This window comes from Centruroides sculpturatus, unplaced genomic scaffold, assembly GCF_000671375.1.
Source record: "Centruroides sculpturatus isolate CEXI.00-Female unplaced genomic scaffold, Cexi_2.0 scaffold371, whole genome shotgun sequence".
Taxonomy (NCBI): Eukaryota; Metazoa; Arthropoda; class Arachnida; order Scorpiones; family Buthidae; genus Centruroides; species Centruroides sculpturatus.
Genome location: NW_019384600.1, coordinates 44,284 through 64,370, shown reverse-complemented (window position 1 = coordinate 64,370; position 20,087 = coordinate 44,284). Strand labels below are relative to the sequence as shown.

General features: G+C 30.1%; 1 protein-coding gene across 3 annotated transcripts in view; it reads right to left on the bottom strand.

Annotated features, from left to right (window-relative positions):
- LOC111624964 (arginine/serine-rich protein PNISR-like) overlaps positions 1–20,087 on the bottom strand; it is a 56,205-nt gene that overhangs the window by 12,529 nt on the left and 23,589 nt on the right. For 2 of the 3 annotated variants that reach the window (XM_023367960.1, XM_023367961.1), the window contains exons 9-10: positions 14,134–14,236; positions 11,020–11,076 (exon numbers count right to left, since the gene is read on the bottom strand). In XM_023367960.1, coding sequence (XP_023223728.1) covers positions 11,020–11,076; positions 14,134–14,236 — 160 coding nt within the window. The remainder of the gene's footprint in view (positions 1–11,019; positions 11,077–14,133; positions 14,237–20,087) is intronic. The other variant, XM_023367962.1, reaches the window with a different exon arrangement.

Genomic DNA, 20,087 nt, shown 5'->3' with positions numbered 1-20,087 from the left:
TAATTATTATTATAGACAAAAAGTAGATTTTCATCCATGATAAAATATTTGGTTTAACTTGTATTATGCAGATTAATGTCTCAAAAACTATCATATAATATTCTAAATTGAAGTTATAGTTTTTCAGATAAATGAAACTTATATTTATATAGAGGAACTGTGTTACACGAAGGAATCTATCTCACTTTGGCAAGCACCCCATCAGCATTTAAATTAGAACAATCGTGTGATGAACTACCAAGTAGCTTCATAGTAGATATCAACTTACACGAAACAAACTACAATATACAGTACAGTAATTCTCTCCAAATTATTTATTGTACATATTAATCATATAATAAATGATGTAAAAATTATTGTTCTTACATATGATTAAACTCAATAAGATACAAAAAATGGTTTAAAAGTGAAACTATATAGATCTTTTACATTGGTAATTTTTATCCAAATGGCCGTCCGTTTAACCAGAGTTTTCGGTAATACGGGGCGGCATCGACCCACGCCGTCTCGGATAATAGCAGTTCTGCTATATTTTCGTTCTTGTAATGTAGTCTTTGCTTATTTAAGAACAAATTTGCCAAATTATGTCTAGTAAATTGTAAGATCCTCAGTCCAATGGTAAAGAGGTAAATATAACAAATTCAGACTACCAGAAATTCTAAAGTTCATTGACATATTAACACAAATTTCACTGTTTTATAGCAAAAGCTTCCTACAATCATAGTATCACATCAACATTTTCTCATTTTTTTTTTGGAATATTCAATCTTGAGAAATTTCTTTCAATTAATTTGAGTATTTTGTTGGTGGTATGTTATGGTTTTTAATAATTTGCTTTTATCATATAATCGGATTTTAGAACATCAAATGATAGGGAAGATTTGATTTAACAAAGTTCTTTTGATATTTGTATCTCACAGAAAGCATAACATTTCAATAAATAGTTTTTAATTCATATGGATAACTAAAGAACATATTAAAAATAATTAATTTTAACATTAATAATAGTAGTAAAAGAGCCAGGACAATAACTTAATTATAGAGTATTTTTAACATTTTTACAATAAAAGACTGTTCTTGAGATTTGATATGAATAAAAAATGAAGAAAAACAAATTTGTGTGTTTTCTTAAATTATTTTCTTGTAGAAATTTTTAAATATAATTTTGTTTATGCATCAACTGTGGTTATTAGATGGCATGTCCAATAACTTAAACTCAAACAGATCTCTTCTTCACCCAGATACATCTGCCATTGTGTAAATGTGGCAAAAAAATTGTTCTTACTTGTTTCAACCAAAATAGTATATGATCATTAAGGAGGTAGGGCTTACTTATAAAGCATAAATATGGATATATTTGAAATGCCAATGTAAACTAATACTGTATGTACTAAAGATGAACACTACAAATACCTGAGATACCAGTGAAAAAATTAAACGTGAATTGCATACATTTTCGCCCGTGTTTAATGGGCATCTTCAGGCAAGCAATGCACGTACTGTTTAAGCTCTTCACATTCTAATTTCTGATGTAAATTGACATTGATATTTTGATATAAAAAGAGAAAAAATTTGTTGCAACAAATATGTGGTATGTCACATTTATGCAACATACCACGTATACGTGGTGCCCACAACATAACAGAGTATAAGTTACAACATTTTCTGTACCTTCTATAACACGGGTTCCCAACCTGTGGGTCGCGACCCAGAAGGGGGTCGCGACGGGCTTTCTGGGGGTCTGNCTTTTAAATTAGTTATTTTTTCTAATTAACAATTACATATTTTTATAATTGCTAAATTATTAAAATTAAAAGTAAAATGTTTTATTAACTTAAATGTTATTTATGCTATTATTAATCCATAACTATAAATTTACATGGCTTTGAAAAGAAGAAAAGAAGCAATTACAGGTATACCTCGCCTTACATCGGTAATTGGTTCCAGGAAAACGATGTAAGTCGAATTTGCTTGTCTCCGAATCTACTTATCACTAGGCTAAACCGTAAATTACCATTCCCGGTTCAGTATTTTATTTATTAATGCATTTTTAATAATATATGGTTAATAAAAATCTATTTTAAGCTTACAAACAAATAAATTTTAGTTTTTAATATAGTACAGAAAAAAGTAATCTAAATTTACGAATGCATGTACTGTAAATACAGTTCATACTTGTATATATTTTAATATGATTTTATGTGCTTTAAACGTTTATCTAGTGATATTATGACTTCAATATTTGTAGCAGACAGACGTAAAGTCGAATAAAATGACTTAAACTTGATTTTTATTTTTCCATATACTTTTTTGACAAACGACGTATAATCGGGAACAATGTAAGTCGAGGTATGCCTGTATTGATTTATTATTCATTAACAAATTCTGTAGAACCCATGTACAAAAGTACATATTTATTAAATTTATCCTTTAATAAATTCCCCAAACTTTATAAAATATTAGTATAAACTGGAAAAAAATCAGAAACTCTTGTTATGCAATGAAAATTATTAAAACAAAAAATGATAAATAATTTTAAGTGGTATTATCTATCATTTTTGTACTTTATCAATTTCTTTAGCAGTCCACTAACATCTGTTCTCAAACAGTGTAAATGGTAATTGTGAGGGATTCAAAGAGTTAACCAGCTTGTTACTTGTCTTCGTGGGTTTATTTATGCATTTTATTTTGGATACTTGTAAAATTGCGCTATATGTGCCATCTGACAATACATAATGTTTAAATTTGTTTTGAATAACTTTAAATTTGTGAGTTTGAATCTACCTATTGATTATAGTAATTGATACTTGGGTTATAATTTGTATTCTTTAAAATAATCAAGTATAGGAAACCCATGCTAACTCAAATCTTGCCAACTTGGACAAACGGTTTCAAAAAACTACACAGTAATTTAAAATTTCTTGACAACAGAAAAATTATAATTCACAAGTAATTATAACAAAGTTATAATTAGCAAGTGTTTACAATATCTAGAAATCTTTGTGATATTACTGTAGTAGTCAATAAGTTAGTAAAGATTGCACAGTACCATATACAGTACATCATTAAAAATTTTTTAGCTCATTTCATGTAATACTAAAGTCGTCAGTATAGCTTACTAAAGCTCCATAAAACTTCTGCTTAGAGCCAATCGCAATTAATTACCATACTGTATACCAACCTTCTCGTTTTCCATGCCTGAGAAAACACCTTGCTAACTTGAACAAGCTTTCAACCCCATTAGTCTGAGCTAGTAGGGTTTCTCATAGTTTGTTGAAGACAGTAAAATAGTTAAAATGACCAAGAGACATTATTATTATTATTATTATTGCAGAGCCAATTACTGCAGAAAAATAACTTTCTACAATAATTCATTCTTCAAAGTACTCCCTTAATAAATAAATATATTCTGAAATGCATTTATTAATTAAATCAGACATTTCATATAACTTTCAACTGCTGAATATATAAAATAAAAATTTATTTTTCAATTCATAACATATAACATTAATCAGTGCCTTCTATATTATTAAATAATGGAACTTCTATAAACAAACAGTTAATATAATACAGGCTGTTTCTAAATGATATCCATAAATTATTAAAACAACAAGAATGTCAGCATATAGTAAGTAACATTTATAATTATCCACAAATATCAAACTGTTTTCTTAAAAGTAATAGATATAATTATAGCTATTTATATAAAATTAGTTTAATAAGCATACTAAACAACAACAACAATAATTTATAATTATGTAACAATAATTCAACTTTTAAGTTTTCACTAAACACTTTCTAATTTAAAGATGGTTAAAATAGTATTTGTAATATGTTTTTGTGTATTTAGATAACAATTTGACTTTTTATCTGGTCAGAAGGTATCTCATTCCACAAGTTTGGCCTCGAAAGCAAAATACAAGTGGAGTAACCCCAAAAGACTTATTAATGCTTTCAAAGTCACCTCAAAACCATTACAAAATGTTTCATTAGCAAGAATTTTGGCTAATTGGCAGTTCAGATATCATCCAGTGGTGGTGGGCTCTTGAACCATGCTGTGCCAAAGCTCGGGTACGCAATGGCGGTAATCAAATAGGTAGACGAATGAGATGTTTTGGAATCTTAAGACCAAATGCCACATATGTCACACGTAACAGGAATCATTCCAAGTATTTTCTTGTATTAGTATTCGAGTTAAAAATTCTTTACCTCGATAAAAACTGTAAGCATTAAAATGTAATTAAGATATTCGATGTTAAATTGTTTTTCAAATATTAAAAATTCTTTGGAATTATATATTTTATCCTTAGTTCAAAATTTTATAGTTATGAAAACTGAATGATAAGAGAATGAGTTTAGTAGTTTTTAATAAAATTAAACTATAGTAACATTTTATTTGTTATACAAATTAGCTAGTACTTTTCATTTATATTTTTAACAAAAGACAGTGAATTAAAAATAGGATATAATTTTGTTATTTAATCTATATTGTATTAATATGTTTACATGTGCTGTTAATTATGGCTTAACACTATTATTCTATCAAAATTAATAATGGATCATACATATTTGATAACTTCCCAAATTCCTGGTACAATAATATTAAGCATTTATTATATCTGAACTAAATGACAACTCTTCTATGTTAAAATAATACTACTAAGTAAATATTTGTGTAAGGTAATCTTTTTAATATTGTTTCTAATTTAATATAAAACAATATTAAAACAAGTAACGACAAAACCATATTTGGGACAAGACTATGTCTCGGAGATTCACTACTAAGTGGGATCACTTTGACGCTCAAGGCATTCTCCAATCTTCTTTGGTATTGCTGGTTTTGAGCATGATTGTTCAAACTTCGCTGGCCTTGGCCATGGCCTCAAGGTCGTCCACGATGCATTTTTGATGAAATTAACCTACCCAATTTGAAAATTTCTCTCCGTTGCGTATCGCCCCGGGTTAAATTCTTGTTGATGCCTAATGAAAATTTTCCATTTTTGAAAAAATAATCCTGGCTATTGTATNACTTCCCAAATTCCTGGTACAATAATATTAAGCATTTATTATATCTGAACTAAATGACAACTTTTCTATGTTAAAATAATACTACTAAGTAAATATTTGTGTAAGGTAATCTTTTTAATATTGTTTCTAATTTAATATAAAACAATATTAAAACAAGTAAAACGGCAAACCATATTTGGGAGCAGACTATGTCTCACAGATTCATTACTAAGCGGAATCACCTTGACGCTCAAGGCGGGTTTCATTCTCCAATCTTCTTTGGTATCGCTGGTTTTGAGCACGATTGTTCAAACTTCACTGGCCTTGGCCATGGCCACGACCACGAGATCGTCCACGATGCATTTTCGATGAAATTAACCTACTCAATTTCAAAATTTCTCTCCGTTGCGTGTCACCCCGGGTTAAATTTTTGTCAATGTCTAATGAAAATTTCCCATTTTTGAAAAAATAATGCTGGCTATTGTATCGTCCAAAATTATTTTTTTATTTTGCACAAACAATATTATATATTGTTTGTGCAAAATAAAAAAATAATACAATAGCCAGCATTATATATATTAATAAATGTAAAAAGAAAACAAATTATATTTCGGAAGTTAGTTTTAATATAAAATTANTAATCAAACAACACAAAGAATTGTTCCAGCTAAGTGAATGTGATTGTAGCATCAGTTGTCTAAAGTCAATTTTAAATTTTGCTTCTATATTCTAATTTCTGTTTAAAAGCACTCCTTCAAAAGTCTAAAGGCTAAATAAAAGCTGCTGAAAATGTTCAAATTAAAAATATTGCCAGTTTTAAAGATGTTTGTAGTATATTTTATAAAAATCATTTGAGGCAAAGTCTATTAATTCTAGTTGACTTTTCAGAAGCTTATGTGATTTGAACTAGTTTGAATGTTGACGATAAAATGTGCTGGCAAAAACTGAACTAGGCAAGCTGAATAAATGTGTGTCTGGAATGGTATTTGGCTAGCAGGCATTAGTTTAGAGACCTTCTGGTCTAAATGTTTCTGGAATTATTTTCTGCTTAGTTCTAAATATTTANTAATCGTGGCTATTGTATCGTCCAAAATTATTTTATTTTGCACAAACAATATATATTATATATATATATATTAATAAATGTAAAAATAGAACAAATTATATTTCAAAGTTAGTTTTAATATAAAATTATAATGACTAGCGCCATCTACTTTCAAAAAGTTCCAATGCTGAAATGAAATATCTCAGGTCAACCAGTCGAGTTCTAATTAAAGATCACATTATAAACAGAAAAACTGAATATTCAAAGTACAGTACTCAAAAGAATTGCGTGATGAAATTGATCATTACTTATTGTCAGCTTATATCACGGTGGTGCCTCTGCCCACAAATTTTTTCATATTTTCGTATTGTTAGGAATAGCAAACACCAAAAGTTGTAACATTTTTGTGAGCTCTTGTAATAATTAAGTAAAAAGAGTTATATGAATAAAAAAAGAGTTGATTATACCAAATGAGGGTTTTATTTAGAATTTATGCACTTTTAAACTGTCAAATGGTTGAAACTTGCTCTCTAAAAACAAATTTTGCTTGGGGCCACGCAGCCCCCACGATACTAGTTACATTTGTCAAATTTACAATGCCAGTTAAGGGTCAAAAAATATTGGCCATTCAATGGCTACTTTTCAGTTAGTGACATTCTCATCATGTTGTTTTTCAGTGGCACTTTGGAAAAATGTTATATTCTTTGTTAGCACGTGGAACTGATGATATTATCAAATGTTGCTAGTAAAGAATAACAACTTATTTGATCCTAGTGTTAAGTTATAGTGGTAAAAATGACATTACAAGCATTTATTTATTTTTGAACGACACGACGAGATAACGGAATGTCGAGTTATCGAGACTCTACTGTACTCGTAAAAGCATCTGTCAATTTTGCCATTCCGAACCGAATCAATAACATTAATTTAGTTTCCAAGATATGCGACAGACAAAAGCATAAAGTCAATATAAAAACAATCAAACGTGTCTTAAAATCACTGTCTAAATCAATCAAAGGGCCTCCAACCTTTTTATGAGAGAGGTCACATAAGCCATAAAAGGAGTCAGGTTCAAAAGATATAGTCAAAGATTTCTTCTCCAAATACCAATGAACAGAAATCAATGTAAAATTTGCAATTGTTTTTCAAAAGAATGTTGTCAAAATCCAGAATAAATTTTGTGGTACCCAATAATAAAATCCCCTTTAGATGTTCACTGAGCAATAATGTTTAATATTTTGATTTCATATATTTCATTTACAAAAAGGTTTGTTCACAAAGATATGTAGAAGCAAAAATATAAAGCATTTCCCATGCAACTTCAAGACTTAAAATACTCTTTTGGCACAGATTTTCAAAAATTTAACAAATTCCCTTCTTTAAACAGGATTTTATGAAACTCGAATAAAGTGAACAAAAACATTTAACTGGTTAAGATTACATTATTTTGTACTTCTATTGTAGTAACTCGGGATGCCCCCTAATGGGTGTTCTAGCAGGAGTCGTGTCATTCCATGGTATAAATAATTAATTCCTATTACAAATAAAAATAATAATATACTGAATTTCTCATGGCGTACTCTACTGAAACGCAGCCAAAAATGCAAAAACCACATCAAATAATAATATACTGAATTTATTGTTAATTTAAATAATAGCTAGGGGCGCTCCTAGTGGCCATTTTTGCATACAGTGACAGAAAGAATGAATCTGGTTTTCAGCTTTATATAGTTAGATTTTATTTTTATTTGGTGTCATTTTTATAACAAAAATGTTATAAAAGTCCTAAAATATAACTGATCATTATGACATTTCCTTCTGGTTTATAATCAAACAACACAAAGAATTGTTCCAGCTAAGTGAATGTGATTGTAGCATCAGTTGTCTAAAGTCAATTTTAAATTTTGCTTCTATATTCTAATTTCTGTTTAAAAGCACTCCTTCAAAAGTCTAAAGGCTAAATAAAAGCTGCTGAAAATGTTCAAATTAAAAATATTGCCAGTTTTAAAGATGTTTGTAGTATATTTTATAAAAATCATTTGAGGCAAAGTCTATTAATTCTAGTTGACTTTTCAGAAGCTTATGTGATTTGAACTAGTTTGAATGTTGACGATAAAATGTGCTGGCAAAAACTGAACTAGGCAAGCTGAATAAATGTGTGTCTGGAATGGTATTTGGCTAGCAGGCATTAGTTTAGAGACCTTCTGGTCTAAATGTTTCTGGAATTATTTTCTGCTTAGTTCTAAATATTTAGGTAATGAATACAGTTTTTTACTTTAATCATAATTTTTGATTTTTTAAAAACAGAAATGAATATTTGTATCTATAAAAAAAAGTGAATATCAACTTCTTAATTTCTGAGAAATTTCTCAAACAAGCAATTAACAAAAATATATAAAAATATAAATAAGCATTTTCATATATCTTGAATCTATAAATCTCATTAAAAACAAATTAACATTAATGTTTAATGTATCATTAAACATAAATGTAACAAATTAGTAAAATATAAAACATTGTAAAATTACCAACTTATTCAGTTAGGTACACACATGTTCAGTAGAGGTTATTGTGAAAATCTCATTCAAAATAAATTTATGTAACACATACAGAAGTCAGAAAATAGTAAGATCTTTTAATCTAGGAATTTTTGAAAGTATTTTTCTACAAAGAAAACTTCATTAAAACAATTAAACATAACAACTATGGCATTTTTCTAAACAAATTGTTAATTCTACATTTAATTGAAATTTATTTTTTTCAATCATTGGTTATTTTCAATGAATGTATATATATATATATACTCATTGAAAAATAACCAATGATGATATGATTTAGAACTTCTGTCGGCAAGAATTAACAATTTCTAACAATGCTTAGACAAGTTATTGGCATTGATTACTTGAATGGCTGCACTTCCTAGGAAAAAATTAAACGAAATAACTATTCCCATTACAATTATAAATAAAATATTAGACAGCATTATGCAGATGGAAGAGTGCAAGTTGCAAAACTTTTTGAAGTAATATGTAATGTAAAAAGAACAATCTTCAAGAAAAAGAGTACTTTATGTTTTGATTAAATGGTTTTGAACAAATAAGTTCAATTATTCGAGTAAGAAAATAATAACTTTGGCATTTGTGCTACGTTTCTTTCAGTTTCGACATTGATATTTACACATTCTAATAATAGTTTCATTACGTAAATATCACTCATAAAATTACAGAAGATATTGCATTAACCAACTGAGAGAGTTGTCAGTCTGAAAATCAGAACTGCTGAGTCAACAGATAACTATAAAAATACACATAATAGCTTAAAAAATATTTAATTAGCAAAAGCATATTCATACTACCCGTATTTTTAAGTACATGTACAACAGGATGTTTGTATAATGTTCAATTGCTTGGATACAAAATTCAACACTTTGCAACATAATTTCTCATTTTTTTAGAAATGGTTCTCTGTCAAGTAAAATTGCCATTTCTAAAATTTTATAAAGGGACGAGATCAATTGATCCAGTGAGTCGGTAAGGAAAGGTTTAACCGATTATTCCGATCCGTACACAGAACCGTCTTGATGGCAATGTAAGTCCCCGGACAAAGCAGTGTACTGGATCCTGCCTAAACGACTGACAGGTGGTGATTGGAAAATTAGTGTTAAATTGTGGTCTGCACATAAATTAACACAAAGCTCTCGGACAGCTGTCCAGCATTAAGACGGCACTGTCTGCAAGTCCCGTTTGTATCCCATATTTAAAAGATAATGATATACTGCGGAACTATTTTATTAAAACCATACAATAATAAATAAAAAGTATTCAAAGAAAGATAAATTTATGTGATTTTATTATGTATGTCCATGTACAAATACCTAAAAAAATTCATTTACGTTTTAAGTCAAACAACAAACCAAATTGTCAAATTTTTTTAATAAGATTGTTTTTGTGAGTACAAGTAACTGTTTGTCTAGAGTGATAAATTCACCAACATAACAACTTTGATATTAGATAATTCTAGGTTAATCTTATTAACTAAGATTTGACACATTGCCAATTTCTATAATCGACACGAAAAGTCGGCAAGGGCTCTTGCACGACTTTCCCGGTGCTCAAAATTTATACATTTAAAATTACGTATTATCGATATGCCAGTAATTGGAAATGTTAACTGTTAATAAAAATTCACTTTAACGAGAAAGGTTTCGAAATTAAAACTGCATAATAAATGTTTCAATGAAAATAAAATACTCAATATAAACATTAATTAAATTTAAAATTAATCTTACCAACATTGTGAACTTAACACATTTTTTGCAAATTTTAATAAAATAAAGACACTTACTAAAAAATGCTTTATCAATAATTTTATGTAATGTGTTAAAAATAACATACTCACCCCTTTACAATTGAAATTACAAAGCTTTTTATTGCTTCATCAGATATCTTGGAATATGTATATATTCAAAAATTTCATATTAACAGCATCACAACGTTATAAACGATCAAAAGATAAAATTTTTGAATTTAAATAATTCTGTAAATATCTGACAATAAGACAAGTGCTGCAATTACTTAAAAAGAATTAACATTGCCAGATAAATAATGCCATACAAACATCATTTTGTTTGGGAATCATTTTGTCAGCTAACAATACCAAAAGAATGAAACAGAGAGAGATAGAGAGAGAGAGAGAGAGAAAAAAAAAAAGCTTTCATTACAGTGAATTGCAAATTAATATTGTTAATATATAAAAATGTACAGGTATTAAATAATTTTATCAAACAAAAACATAAATCTGATAAAATGATATTTCAGAAAAAATTAATGAAATTACACACATCAGAAAATTAAAATTTGTGGATAATTACAAACTTATGTAATAGATTTTTTAAAGTTTATACCAGGACAAAATTTTGACACAGCCTGTATATAGATCTCCAGATAAATCCAGATTACAATACTTACCCAATCCACTTGCAATAGAAGCCAGAGCTGAAGAGGTGGCCAGCTGACGAGCTGGAGCTTTTGAGATATACATACAGAGTTTAGTAACATTGAAAACAATAGAAGATCAGATAAAGGAATTAAATGGGAAGTGTTTGAGGTCACTCAACATTTCCCCTAAATTCAGAAAACCTACAATTGGAAAAAATTACATCAAACATACAAGATTAATGCATTACCGTGTCAGGGGAAAACCCGACGAACGAGTTAACATGCCTAATACAGTCGTTTGGGAATCAGAAAACAAAATCAATGTATTTTGTTTTTCTATTAAAATACTTACGGGTCAAAGAGCAATTTTAAGAACAAATCATCAAACAAATAACAGTTCTTAACATCAATGCCACTCGGGACGTTGTATCTCAGACGTATTCATTTAATTTCAGAAATGATTTGTATTTTGAACAATTTGATAAAATTCATCAAAAGCAACACGTTAAAATTACATTTTTACCTTTTTTGTAATACATTACTCTATTCATATGTTAAAGATCAGACAGCAAATTTCATAAAAACACACACAAAATGTATAAAACTAATGCAATTACTACACAATCTTTACAAACTGCATTCCTTTAAATCAACAGACAGAGAAGCAAAGGAAGTCATTGCGGAGACACATTCAATAAATTAACCAGATTTGAAACCATTCTTTACAAATATTTTTTAATATAGTCTTCATTTAAATATTTGATATATTAATTTCTAGTTTATTTTACTATTTATACTCTTAGTAATATCTGCTCTACAAATATGTAATTCTATAATTACTTGTAAATATCAAAAGAAAATATAGTTAGTTACATTAGGAAACATCTAAATATAATCCTACAATTTATTTATTAATTAAATTTATTATTTTATTCAAATATACTTATAAATTTAATGCAATGTTTTATGCAATATTTTATGCACATTGTTTCTAATTTAAGATCATAAGTAATACATGTTAATTTAAGTCTTTCAACAAAAGTTGCACATAAATTTCATATTCTCATATAAAAAGTATTAAAATTGTTTAATCAAAATTGATTAAACAAAATATAATTTACCTATAAAAAGATAACAAATTCCTTCAATTCTCAGAAATAAATATAACCACGGTTTCAAATAAAATATTTTGTTTGTAAGCAAAAAACATTTTAAACTTTTTTGTAGTGAAATTGGTTATGAGTTTTGTAGTGTCTTGTCCCTGTACAATATACTTTTCCTTTAACAGAGTTGTGCCAGTCATCTAACTAACTCCTTTCGGAGTAAAATTTTTGAACTGAAATAACACGACTTCGGGTTTGCATTATATGTTTGTATATAGTTAATCGAGACCTCATGCCCCTAAGGTTTTCATATCTGGTCTCAGATTTCATTTATCTAACTTCATTCTTGAAATTAAGAAAAGACAGACAAACCAACAACAGTGGAAATTTATAGATAAATTGCAGCCCAATGAAGTGAATAATTGAAAGTTTTCATTAAAAAATCATAACTGCATCTTTAACAAGATACATGAACATTTGTGAAAAAAAAATGAAATTAGTTATAAAATTTAAAAAATAACCTATTATACTACAAAGCAGTCAAAATAGTTTAACAGTGAAGATGGCAAGATCCACATTTCATTTGAATTTTAATTTATGAATAATTTAAGTTTGTTTACCTAATAAAAATGTCATGTTAAAAGAAAAATGCAAAAAAAGTTACAAGGGTAAAAGAATCATAAAAGTCGACATAAATAAAATTTGTGTGACCGACTTCTGTCATACAAATACAAAATACTCGGTCTTCGCGTGGCCGACTTTAAGGTTTTTGAGCATTTGCAACCACTGTTAAGATTCTTTTTAAACCCACTACGAAAATGAAACTTAAAATATCTCAAACATTATTTGATTAATTATTGTAATAAAGTTAACTGAATACAAATATAATTGAATTTCAGATACGTACAATTTCATATAAAATGTTAATTAGTTGTTCTCTTACTCACAATGCCATATTTTTTAAGGGACAAAAAGTAAGAATCAACCAGATATTAAATATTAGTTAGATAATTGATGGCGGAGCCCATTATGCACTTACGCATCTACGGCAGCAAAAGAAATTCGCCGAATTTCTGGAAACAAAACCCAACAAACAGAGGTCTTCTGACAGACGAAAACATTACAGTATAAATAATATTAACAATGATCTTCATCCTGTCCTACTTCTCTAACAGAAAGATGGCCATGTAGACATGTCAAATAAACAGTTCTTAAGAGTCAAATGGTCATTATAATATTTTTAAAATAAAAAGGCTTGAGAAAATTGTTATTATTCATTTTTATCTTTCCAAAAACTGAATAATTCCACCATTCCTGACAAATAATAGTTAGAGTATCTTTTTGGAATTGATATATGAATTATTCAATCGACATAGAATGTAAACAAATATTTTTCAATGTTGCACTTCTGTGAAATAACATTTTTAAATTTTATTTTTGAATTTTGACCACTATACAATAATTCTGTAGGTCAATTAATTATAGATATACATAATTTAAAACATATAGACAAGTATTTTAAAGTAACAGATGCATGCAAAAGAAATTTTTTAGAGTAATATAAATTCTTTTATTATATTAATCATATTTTGATTGTATAACAACAATTATACAATTTAAGTTACTAAAGACATGTAAATATACATTAAAAAGTTTAAATGCAGAACAGGTATCACATTTTTTAAAATTATATTTCATTCTAAACAATTTGAATTACATTAGCAGAGAATATTTTTTTTACCAATATTATTACCAATTTTGTTAAGTTTCCTAAAACTAAGCAGCAACAACAACCCTATAGATACTGATTTCATAATTTTAAATTTAAAAAATTCTAAAAAATTTAACTTATGATTTTATAATCACTTCTGAAAGTAAATAATCACATCTTTAAAGTAAACGCGTAAAACTCATTGATAATGTTTTCGTAAATAGAACTGAATAAGTTTCAAATTTAAAAATAAAAATCTATATTAATTTTTTCAATGCTAAATATTTCAGAAAAAAGTAAATTAAAATGTAACATCCATAATAATCCTACCTTTGGACAATGCTTTCTGGTGAACTTCTTTTGCAACATTTAGAATCTGATCGGTAGTTACGTCCAATAAAATTTCCGTCAGCATTCTTCTAACTCTCAACATCTATCAAATGATATGCTAAATATTAAAATTGTATAATTTATTTGTTTGTTTATCTTTCTTTGTGTTAGCCAATTGTGTCCTACAGAGTTGATACCAGTGCCTATGCAATATCAGACTAAGGTCAAGGAATAATAGCTACTGAAAAAGCAGTTATGTACTGAACTGTTAGTGAATACATCTGTATTTAAAAATTTCCTATGTGGCATGTGTTTAGTTTAGCTGCTTTTGGTAATGTGATGTATTGCTGCTGTTGAAACCTAATGCTTCTAGAATTTTCTATAGTATATGCTGGTGTGAGAAAATACTACAGGATAAATAAGTGTTTTATCAGTTCTCTACAGATGCCTTATTTTATGGGAGTTCTGAATTATATACAAAGTACTGTATGTACACCGAAAAAATTAGTGTATGTTATTAGTGTCTGCTATAGCAATGTCTGTAATGAATGTGATTTTGCCTTGTCTGTCCACAAATACAATATCTTAGTTTGTTTTGATGATTGTTTTGTCTGTAATCGTGGCTTGATCATAGCATATTTTGTTTACATTTCCTATGACCGTCCAAAATGGGTGTTTGTAGTATGGTTCCCGAGCCTGTGGTAGTTTCTGTTTGCACACAGTCTTTTATCAATTATACTTGTTTCAGTAAAATTACAACCATCTACAGTACTTATACAATCAAGTAGCATTTCAGGATATTGACAAATTCTGAATGTAAGACATGAATCTTGGGTCTGTCACTCTGCAAATGTTGTATAAACTTCACAAATACTTCAGCACTGCTTATATACAAAAGAAGCTTAGCTTTCATAGAACATTGCCTTAAAAATCTTCTTATTGTTCTTATTGTGTACAGACTGCTGAACAGGAGTCCGGAATGTTTTTGAAGAACATGTTTTGTAAAGTAATGTATCACTGCATCCAATTGTTCAACTATGCTTGTTCAGCAGTCCCAAATGTTAGCCAGCTTTTTAAAGAACACTTCAACAAGCAATTTTTTTTGAAAAACTTGATTTTTTTGCACTTCATATTCTGCACACTGTGATGGCAGCAATCCATCAAAAAATCGACAAACAAGTACCACGACTTCAGGTGCATCACCCACAATTTCCAATAATGTTTTCAAATATGCATTATGAACAGTATGAATAAAGCAAGTCTTCATCATCTAACTGTTAAGACATTTTCATTTACTTTGAACAACACTTTCTTATTTGCATTTGATCATCTGAGTCAAGCATTAACAATTTAGTCAATGGCAAATTCACACTACTGACACAAATCAGAATTTTTTGATGCAAAGTATCACCATCTGTATGACACAAAAACAGATTTTAAATGTCTACAAATCACTTGATCTTGAAGTTTTGACCAATGTCTAATTTTGATTTGAAGTTCCTTTTGGTCTTCAGCATTTGTAGTTTTATCAGAGCAAATAATGGTAAAAAAATATATTCTAAACTTGCTTCTTCCAGCATTTCTTACCAGAAATATGGAGCTATTATTTCTGTGATTAAGCAGTGGAACTTCTTTGGGTTTAACCTATTCGATGTTGAAATTTTTATTTGTTGCCTGTGACGCCATGTAAAATTTTCATTGATGTTAAGCCTAAAATTTTTTTTTTCTTATTTTTAAATAACAATTGTATTTACTGTATTGTAAAAAATTATTTTTTTATGTTTCACAAACAAAATAAATATATTGAATAATATAGAAACAAAAAAATTATATTTTAAAAGTTTGTTTTAATATAAAAATCGTGATGCATAGCGACATCTAGTATCAAAGACGTTCCGATGTAAACACGAAAATATTCAGGATTGCCCACGCAGGTCAATGAGGTCAACACGAATATTTTCAGGAACAACATAGACAGGTTAAAGAGAATTCTTTTGGGACACCTGTAGGAAATGTAACATGAAAAATTTCAGCAATTTTCTGATAGGACGTTGTAGAATAAGGAAAATAGCTTGTTTTCTTTTTTGGGAATTTTTGTTGAGGATAGAAATATTAAAATTGTAATAAAGTTTGTACATGCAACTTTTAAAACCCATAATAATTCAGCACTTATAGCACGATCCCTTTTACCAAAGAAATGTAAAGTGGCATGTTTGGACTAATTGCTGATTATGTTTAGCATCTGAAGAGTATGACTATCTGTAATATTGTTTAACAGAAGATATAGTAAGATGCAGCTGCCTAGGATCCCAAAACAATGTGTTCTGTTTATGTTTTGCCAGATTTTGAGTGGTTGAAGACTGTATGGAATTCCTTATTTCCAATGTTTATTGAAGAATGACAGAGTTTGCAGAGGATCCGGCTATCACTCTTCTTACTTCCCCCATGTACATATAACATAACCATTGTTGTCTTTCTTTATTATCAAATCTTCCCCGCTTGCATTTCCCCATCTTCCTTATACCCTTGCCTTTAGTATGACCAATATCCTAATGCAAATGCAATATGAAAAGATGCAGTTAGGTCCATCAGCAAATAACACTATATCAAGAATCTCAGTTCCCTACATGCTAGGGCTGTAGAATCATTTTAAAAAATCTACCAACTCCACCTTACACTTCAACAGCAACTCCAACTTCACTCCACAGCTCTGCTAGATGCAAAACACAACATGTTCATTTTAATCTTTGTTGCAGCAATTTTTTAAAATTGTAATTAAAGATACATTCTCAATTATATTTGAATTTATTTTCTGTTTTGTTAAAAGATTTTTAAGAAATAAACTAAAATATAATTGAGAATGTATCTTTAAGTACAATTTTAAAAAATTAAATGAACATGTTGTGTTTTGCATCTAGCAGAGCTGTGTACTACGCTGGACCAGACTATGTGCCTTGACTCTGGCCAAGTCACATAGTAACCAAATCAAGACAACTTAAATAAGTGTGTCAGCAGTGTGTGTCTGTATTTAGGAATATCCTAACAATATGACATGTATTTAATATAGTGGCCTTCTGTAGGGTGATGTACAGGTATAGGACAAAATAATAGGAACACCCCTTTCGAAATGTGTTGTACATCGACTGTCCAATACAGCCCCACCACGTGTTGCAAGTCTGCCATCCAGTGGCGGTGAAAGGAAAGGTATCAGTCAAGCATTTGGCAGTGTGACAGTTGCTTGAGAAAATTCTGTTCCCAGCAAAGCACCATTATGTCCAACCTGTCCGACGTGCAAAGAGGCATGATTATTGGAGCTCACCTTGCTGGAGCGTCCGTGTCTAGAACAGCCAACCTCATGGGTGTTTCAAGATTCACTGTGTCAACGGTTATGACAGCCTACACAAAACTGGGAAAGGTGTCTGCTGAGAAGCAGAACAGTGGGCAAAAGTCGAAGTTGACCAACCGGGATAGATGAGTGTTGAAGAGTATAGTCGCCCAAAAACGTAACACCACACTGCAGCAGATAACCTCTGAGATGAACACCCATCTCCAGAACCTCGTATCCACCAAAACTATTCAATGAGAGCTGCATGCTGCAAGCATTCATGGCTGAGTAGCCATCCCAAAGCCGTTAGTGTCACCACAGAATGCTATGAAGCAACGACAGTGGTGCCAAGACCACCAAAACTGGAAACAACAGCAATGGAAACAGGTCATCTGGTCTGATGAACCATCATTTAAATTATTTCAGACCACAGGATGTGTGTTTGTCTGGCGAATACCAGCAGAGGCATTTCGTGTTGACTGTCCAGTTCCTACCATGAAGCATGGAGGGGGCTCTGTGATGCTGTGGGAAGCGATATCGTGGTATGGCTTGGGCTACCCATAGTCCTGAGGGAGAAGGTCAGAGGCGAGCGTTATCGCAGTATTCTCGCAGATCATTTACATCCTATACTTCATACTCTGTTTCCTGGAGAACGTTCTCTATTCCAAGATGGCAACATCCCTGTACTGTGCTCGCTGTGTTCAAACATAGTTGGATGAGCATAATAATGAAGTGGAACATCTCACATGGTGTCCTCAGTTCCCTGATCTCAACATCATTGAGCCTGTGTGCAGTTTTTTAGAGAACAAAGTCTGTGCTCGATTTCCATCACCAAGCACACTTACCTGAACTTGAGACAACTCTGCAGGAGGAATGGCTGCAAATTCCCTTAAACTTTCTGCACAAACTTTATTATCTCAATCCCAGGTCTGATACAAGTGGTAATTCAGGCCAATGGTGGCCCAAATCCCTACTAATAAATATTTTGCATTCTTTCAAAGGTGCTCCTATTATTTTGTCCTATATCTGTGTATTTCTATTCAATTGTAATGTTCCCAGGCTTTTGTGTAGTGTGTGGGGTATCACACCTGTACAGGAGAGAATGACAGATACAATAAGCACCTTATCCATCCTCCATAGATGCCTTATTTCCTGGGTGAGTTCTGTGTACTTGCTAATTTTTTCAGTGAATGTGTTTTGTATATTATGAGTGTTTGGAATGGATATGTCTATAATGTATGTGATGTGATATTATTATTATTAAGTTTCTGCACTGTTCAAAATTTATTACTTATGTTTGTGAATAAAACTCAGATGGAAACCAAAGTAAAAAAACCAAGGTGAGATTGAACATACATCTCCTCTGTGCAAATACCTACAATTTGTAGCTATCACAGATGTTGTGAACAAATTACTATTAACAATGTTTACTGTATGTTCTGATGTTTAAATCCATTTTACAAAAAAATGAAAGCCCTTCTACACCTAATCTAGGGCATGTGTCACCAAACTATGGCCTGCAAGATCAGTTCATCTGGCCCACCGCTGCTCTAAACCACTAATGAGCTAAATCATAGTTATTTATATAGAAATATCATAGATTATAGACGAACTTACTATGTAGAAAAAATTAAAATAAGTGTAAGTAAAAATGCCAAAATTGGTCCAATCTGATGTTTGCATTTGACAGTAATATAATTTCAATTTAGGAAAATCAGTGAAATGAAAAATTTGGCTACTTTTTGCAACTTTGGCTATCAGAGTGCTTTTTGTGTAAGTACCTGCAATGAAGTTTCTAATAAAAGCAATTATGAGCTTGCTGAAGCCATCGTGTTTGCTTATTGGTAAATAAATATGTTGGGTTTTTTTTTATTTTTTGTGTATTTAGTATACTGTATTGAACAAAATGGTTATGCAGCTTGCACTTGTCATTGTCTGTTATCTGGATGGCTGTAAAAAAAGTTTGGTGACCCCTGATCTAGGGTTTATTACACTCACTACAATTTTAAGCCCACTCCTGTACAAAAAGATGTTTCCATTTCTGATCCTATCTCTGTATGTTTAAAATTAGTTCAGTTTTGCATAGGAAGATTCAGGTTATCACTGATTTTGGATTTTAATGTTTAACATATACTGTAGAAATAGTATGCAATAAAATCACTCAAGTCCTGTACTACCAGGAGACCAGAAATATTATGCTTTTCCATTCCTTAGAATCCTAGAAGTAACCTTATTGACGAGACTATGTCTTGTCTCTAAAATCGTGCTGCTGCCAACAGCTGCACACCTTAGAGGTATGAAGGAGTACATGTCAGGAGTTGTAATTTGGCACAGAGTATTTGGTGCCCAAATATTCTGTGCCAAAAATAAACCAGACTTGTAGATAGTCAGGGGACCGAGAACCAGGTCAAAAGAAAATATGAAATGCTGAGACTGTTTCTACAAACAGGCACTAGTGCAAAGATTTGCGCATGTGTTGCTCGCACTCTCTGAGACATACTTTCATCCCAAAAATGGATTCGCCATTTTACTTGTTATGTAATACTTTTTTATGTTTACAATACTTTAATTTGTAGTCTTAAAATGGTCCATAAAGGTAATTTTTCCCATTCCACAAAATATCACTGTA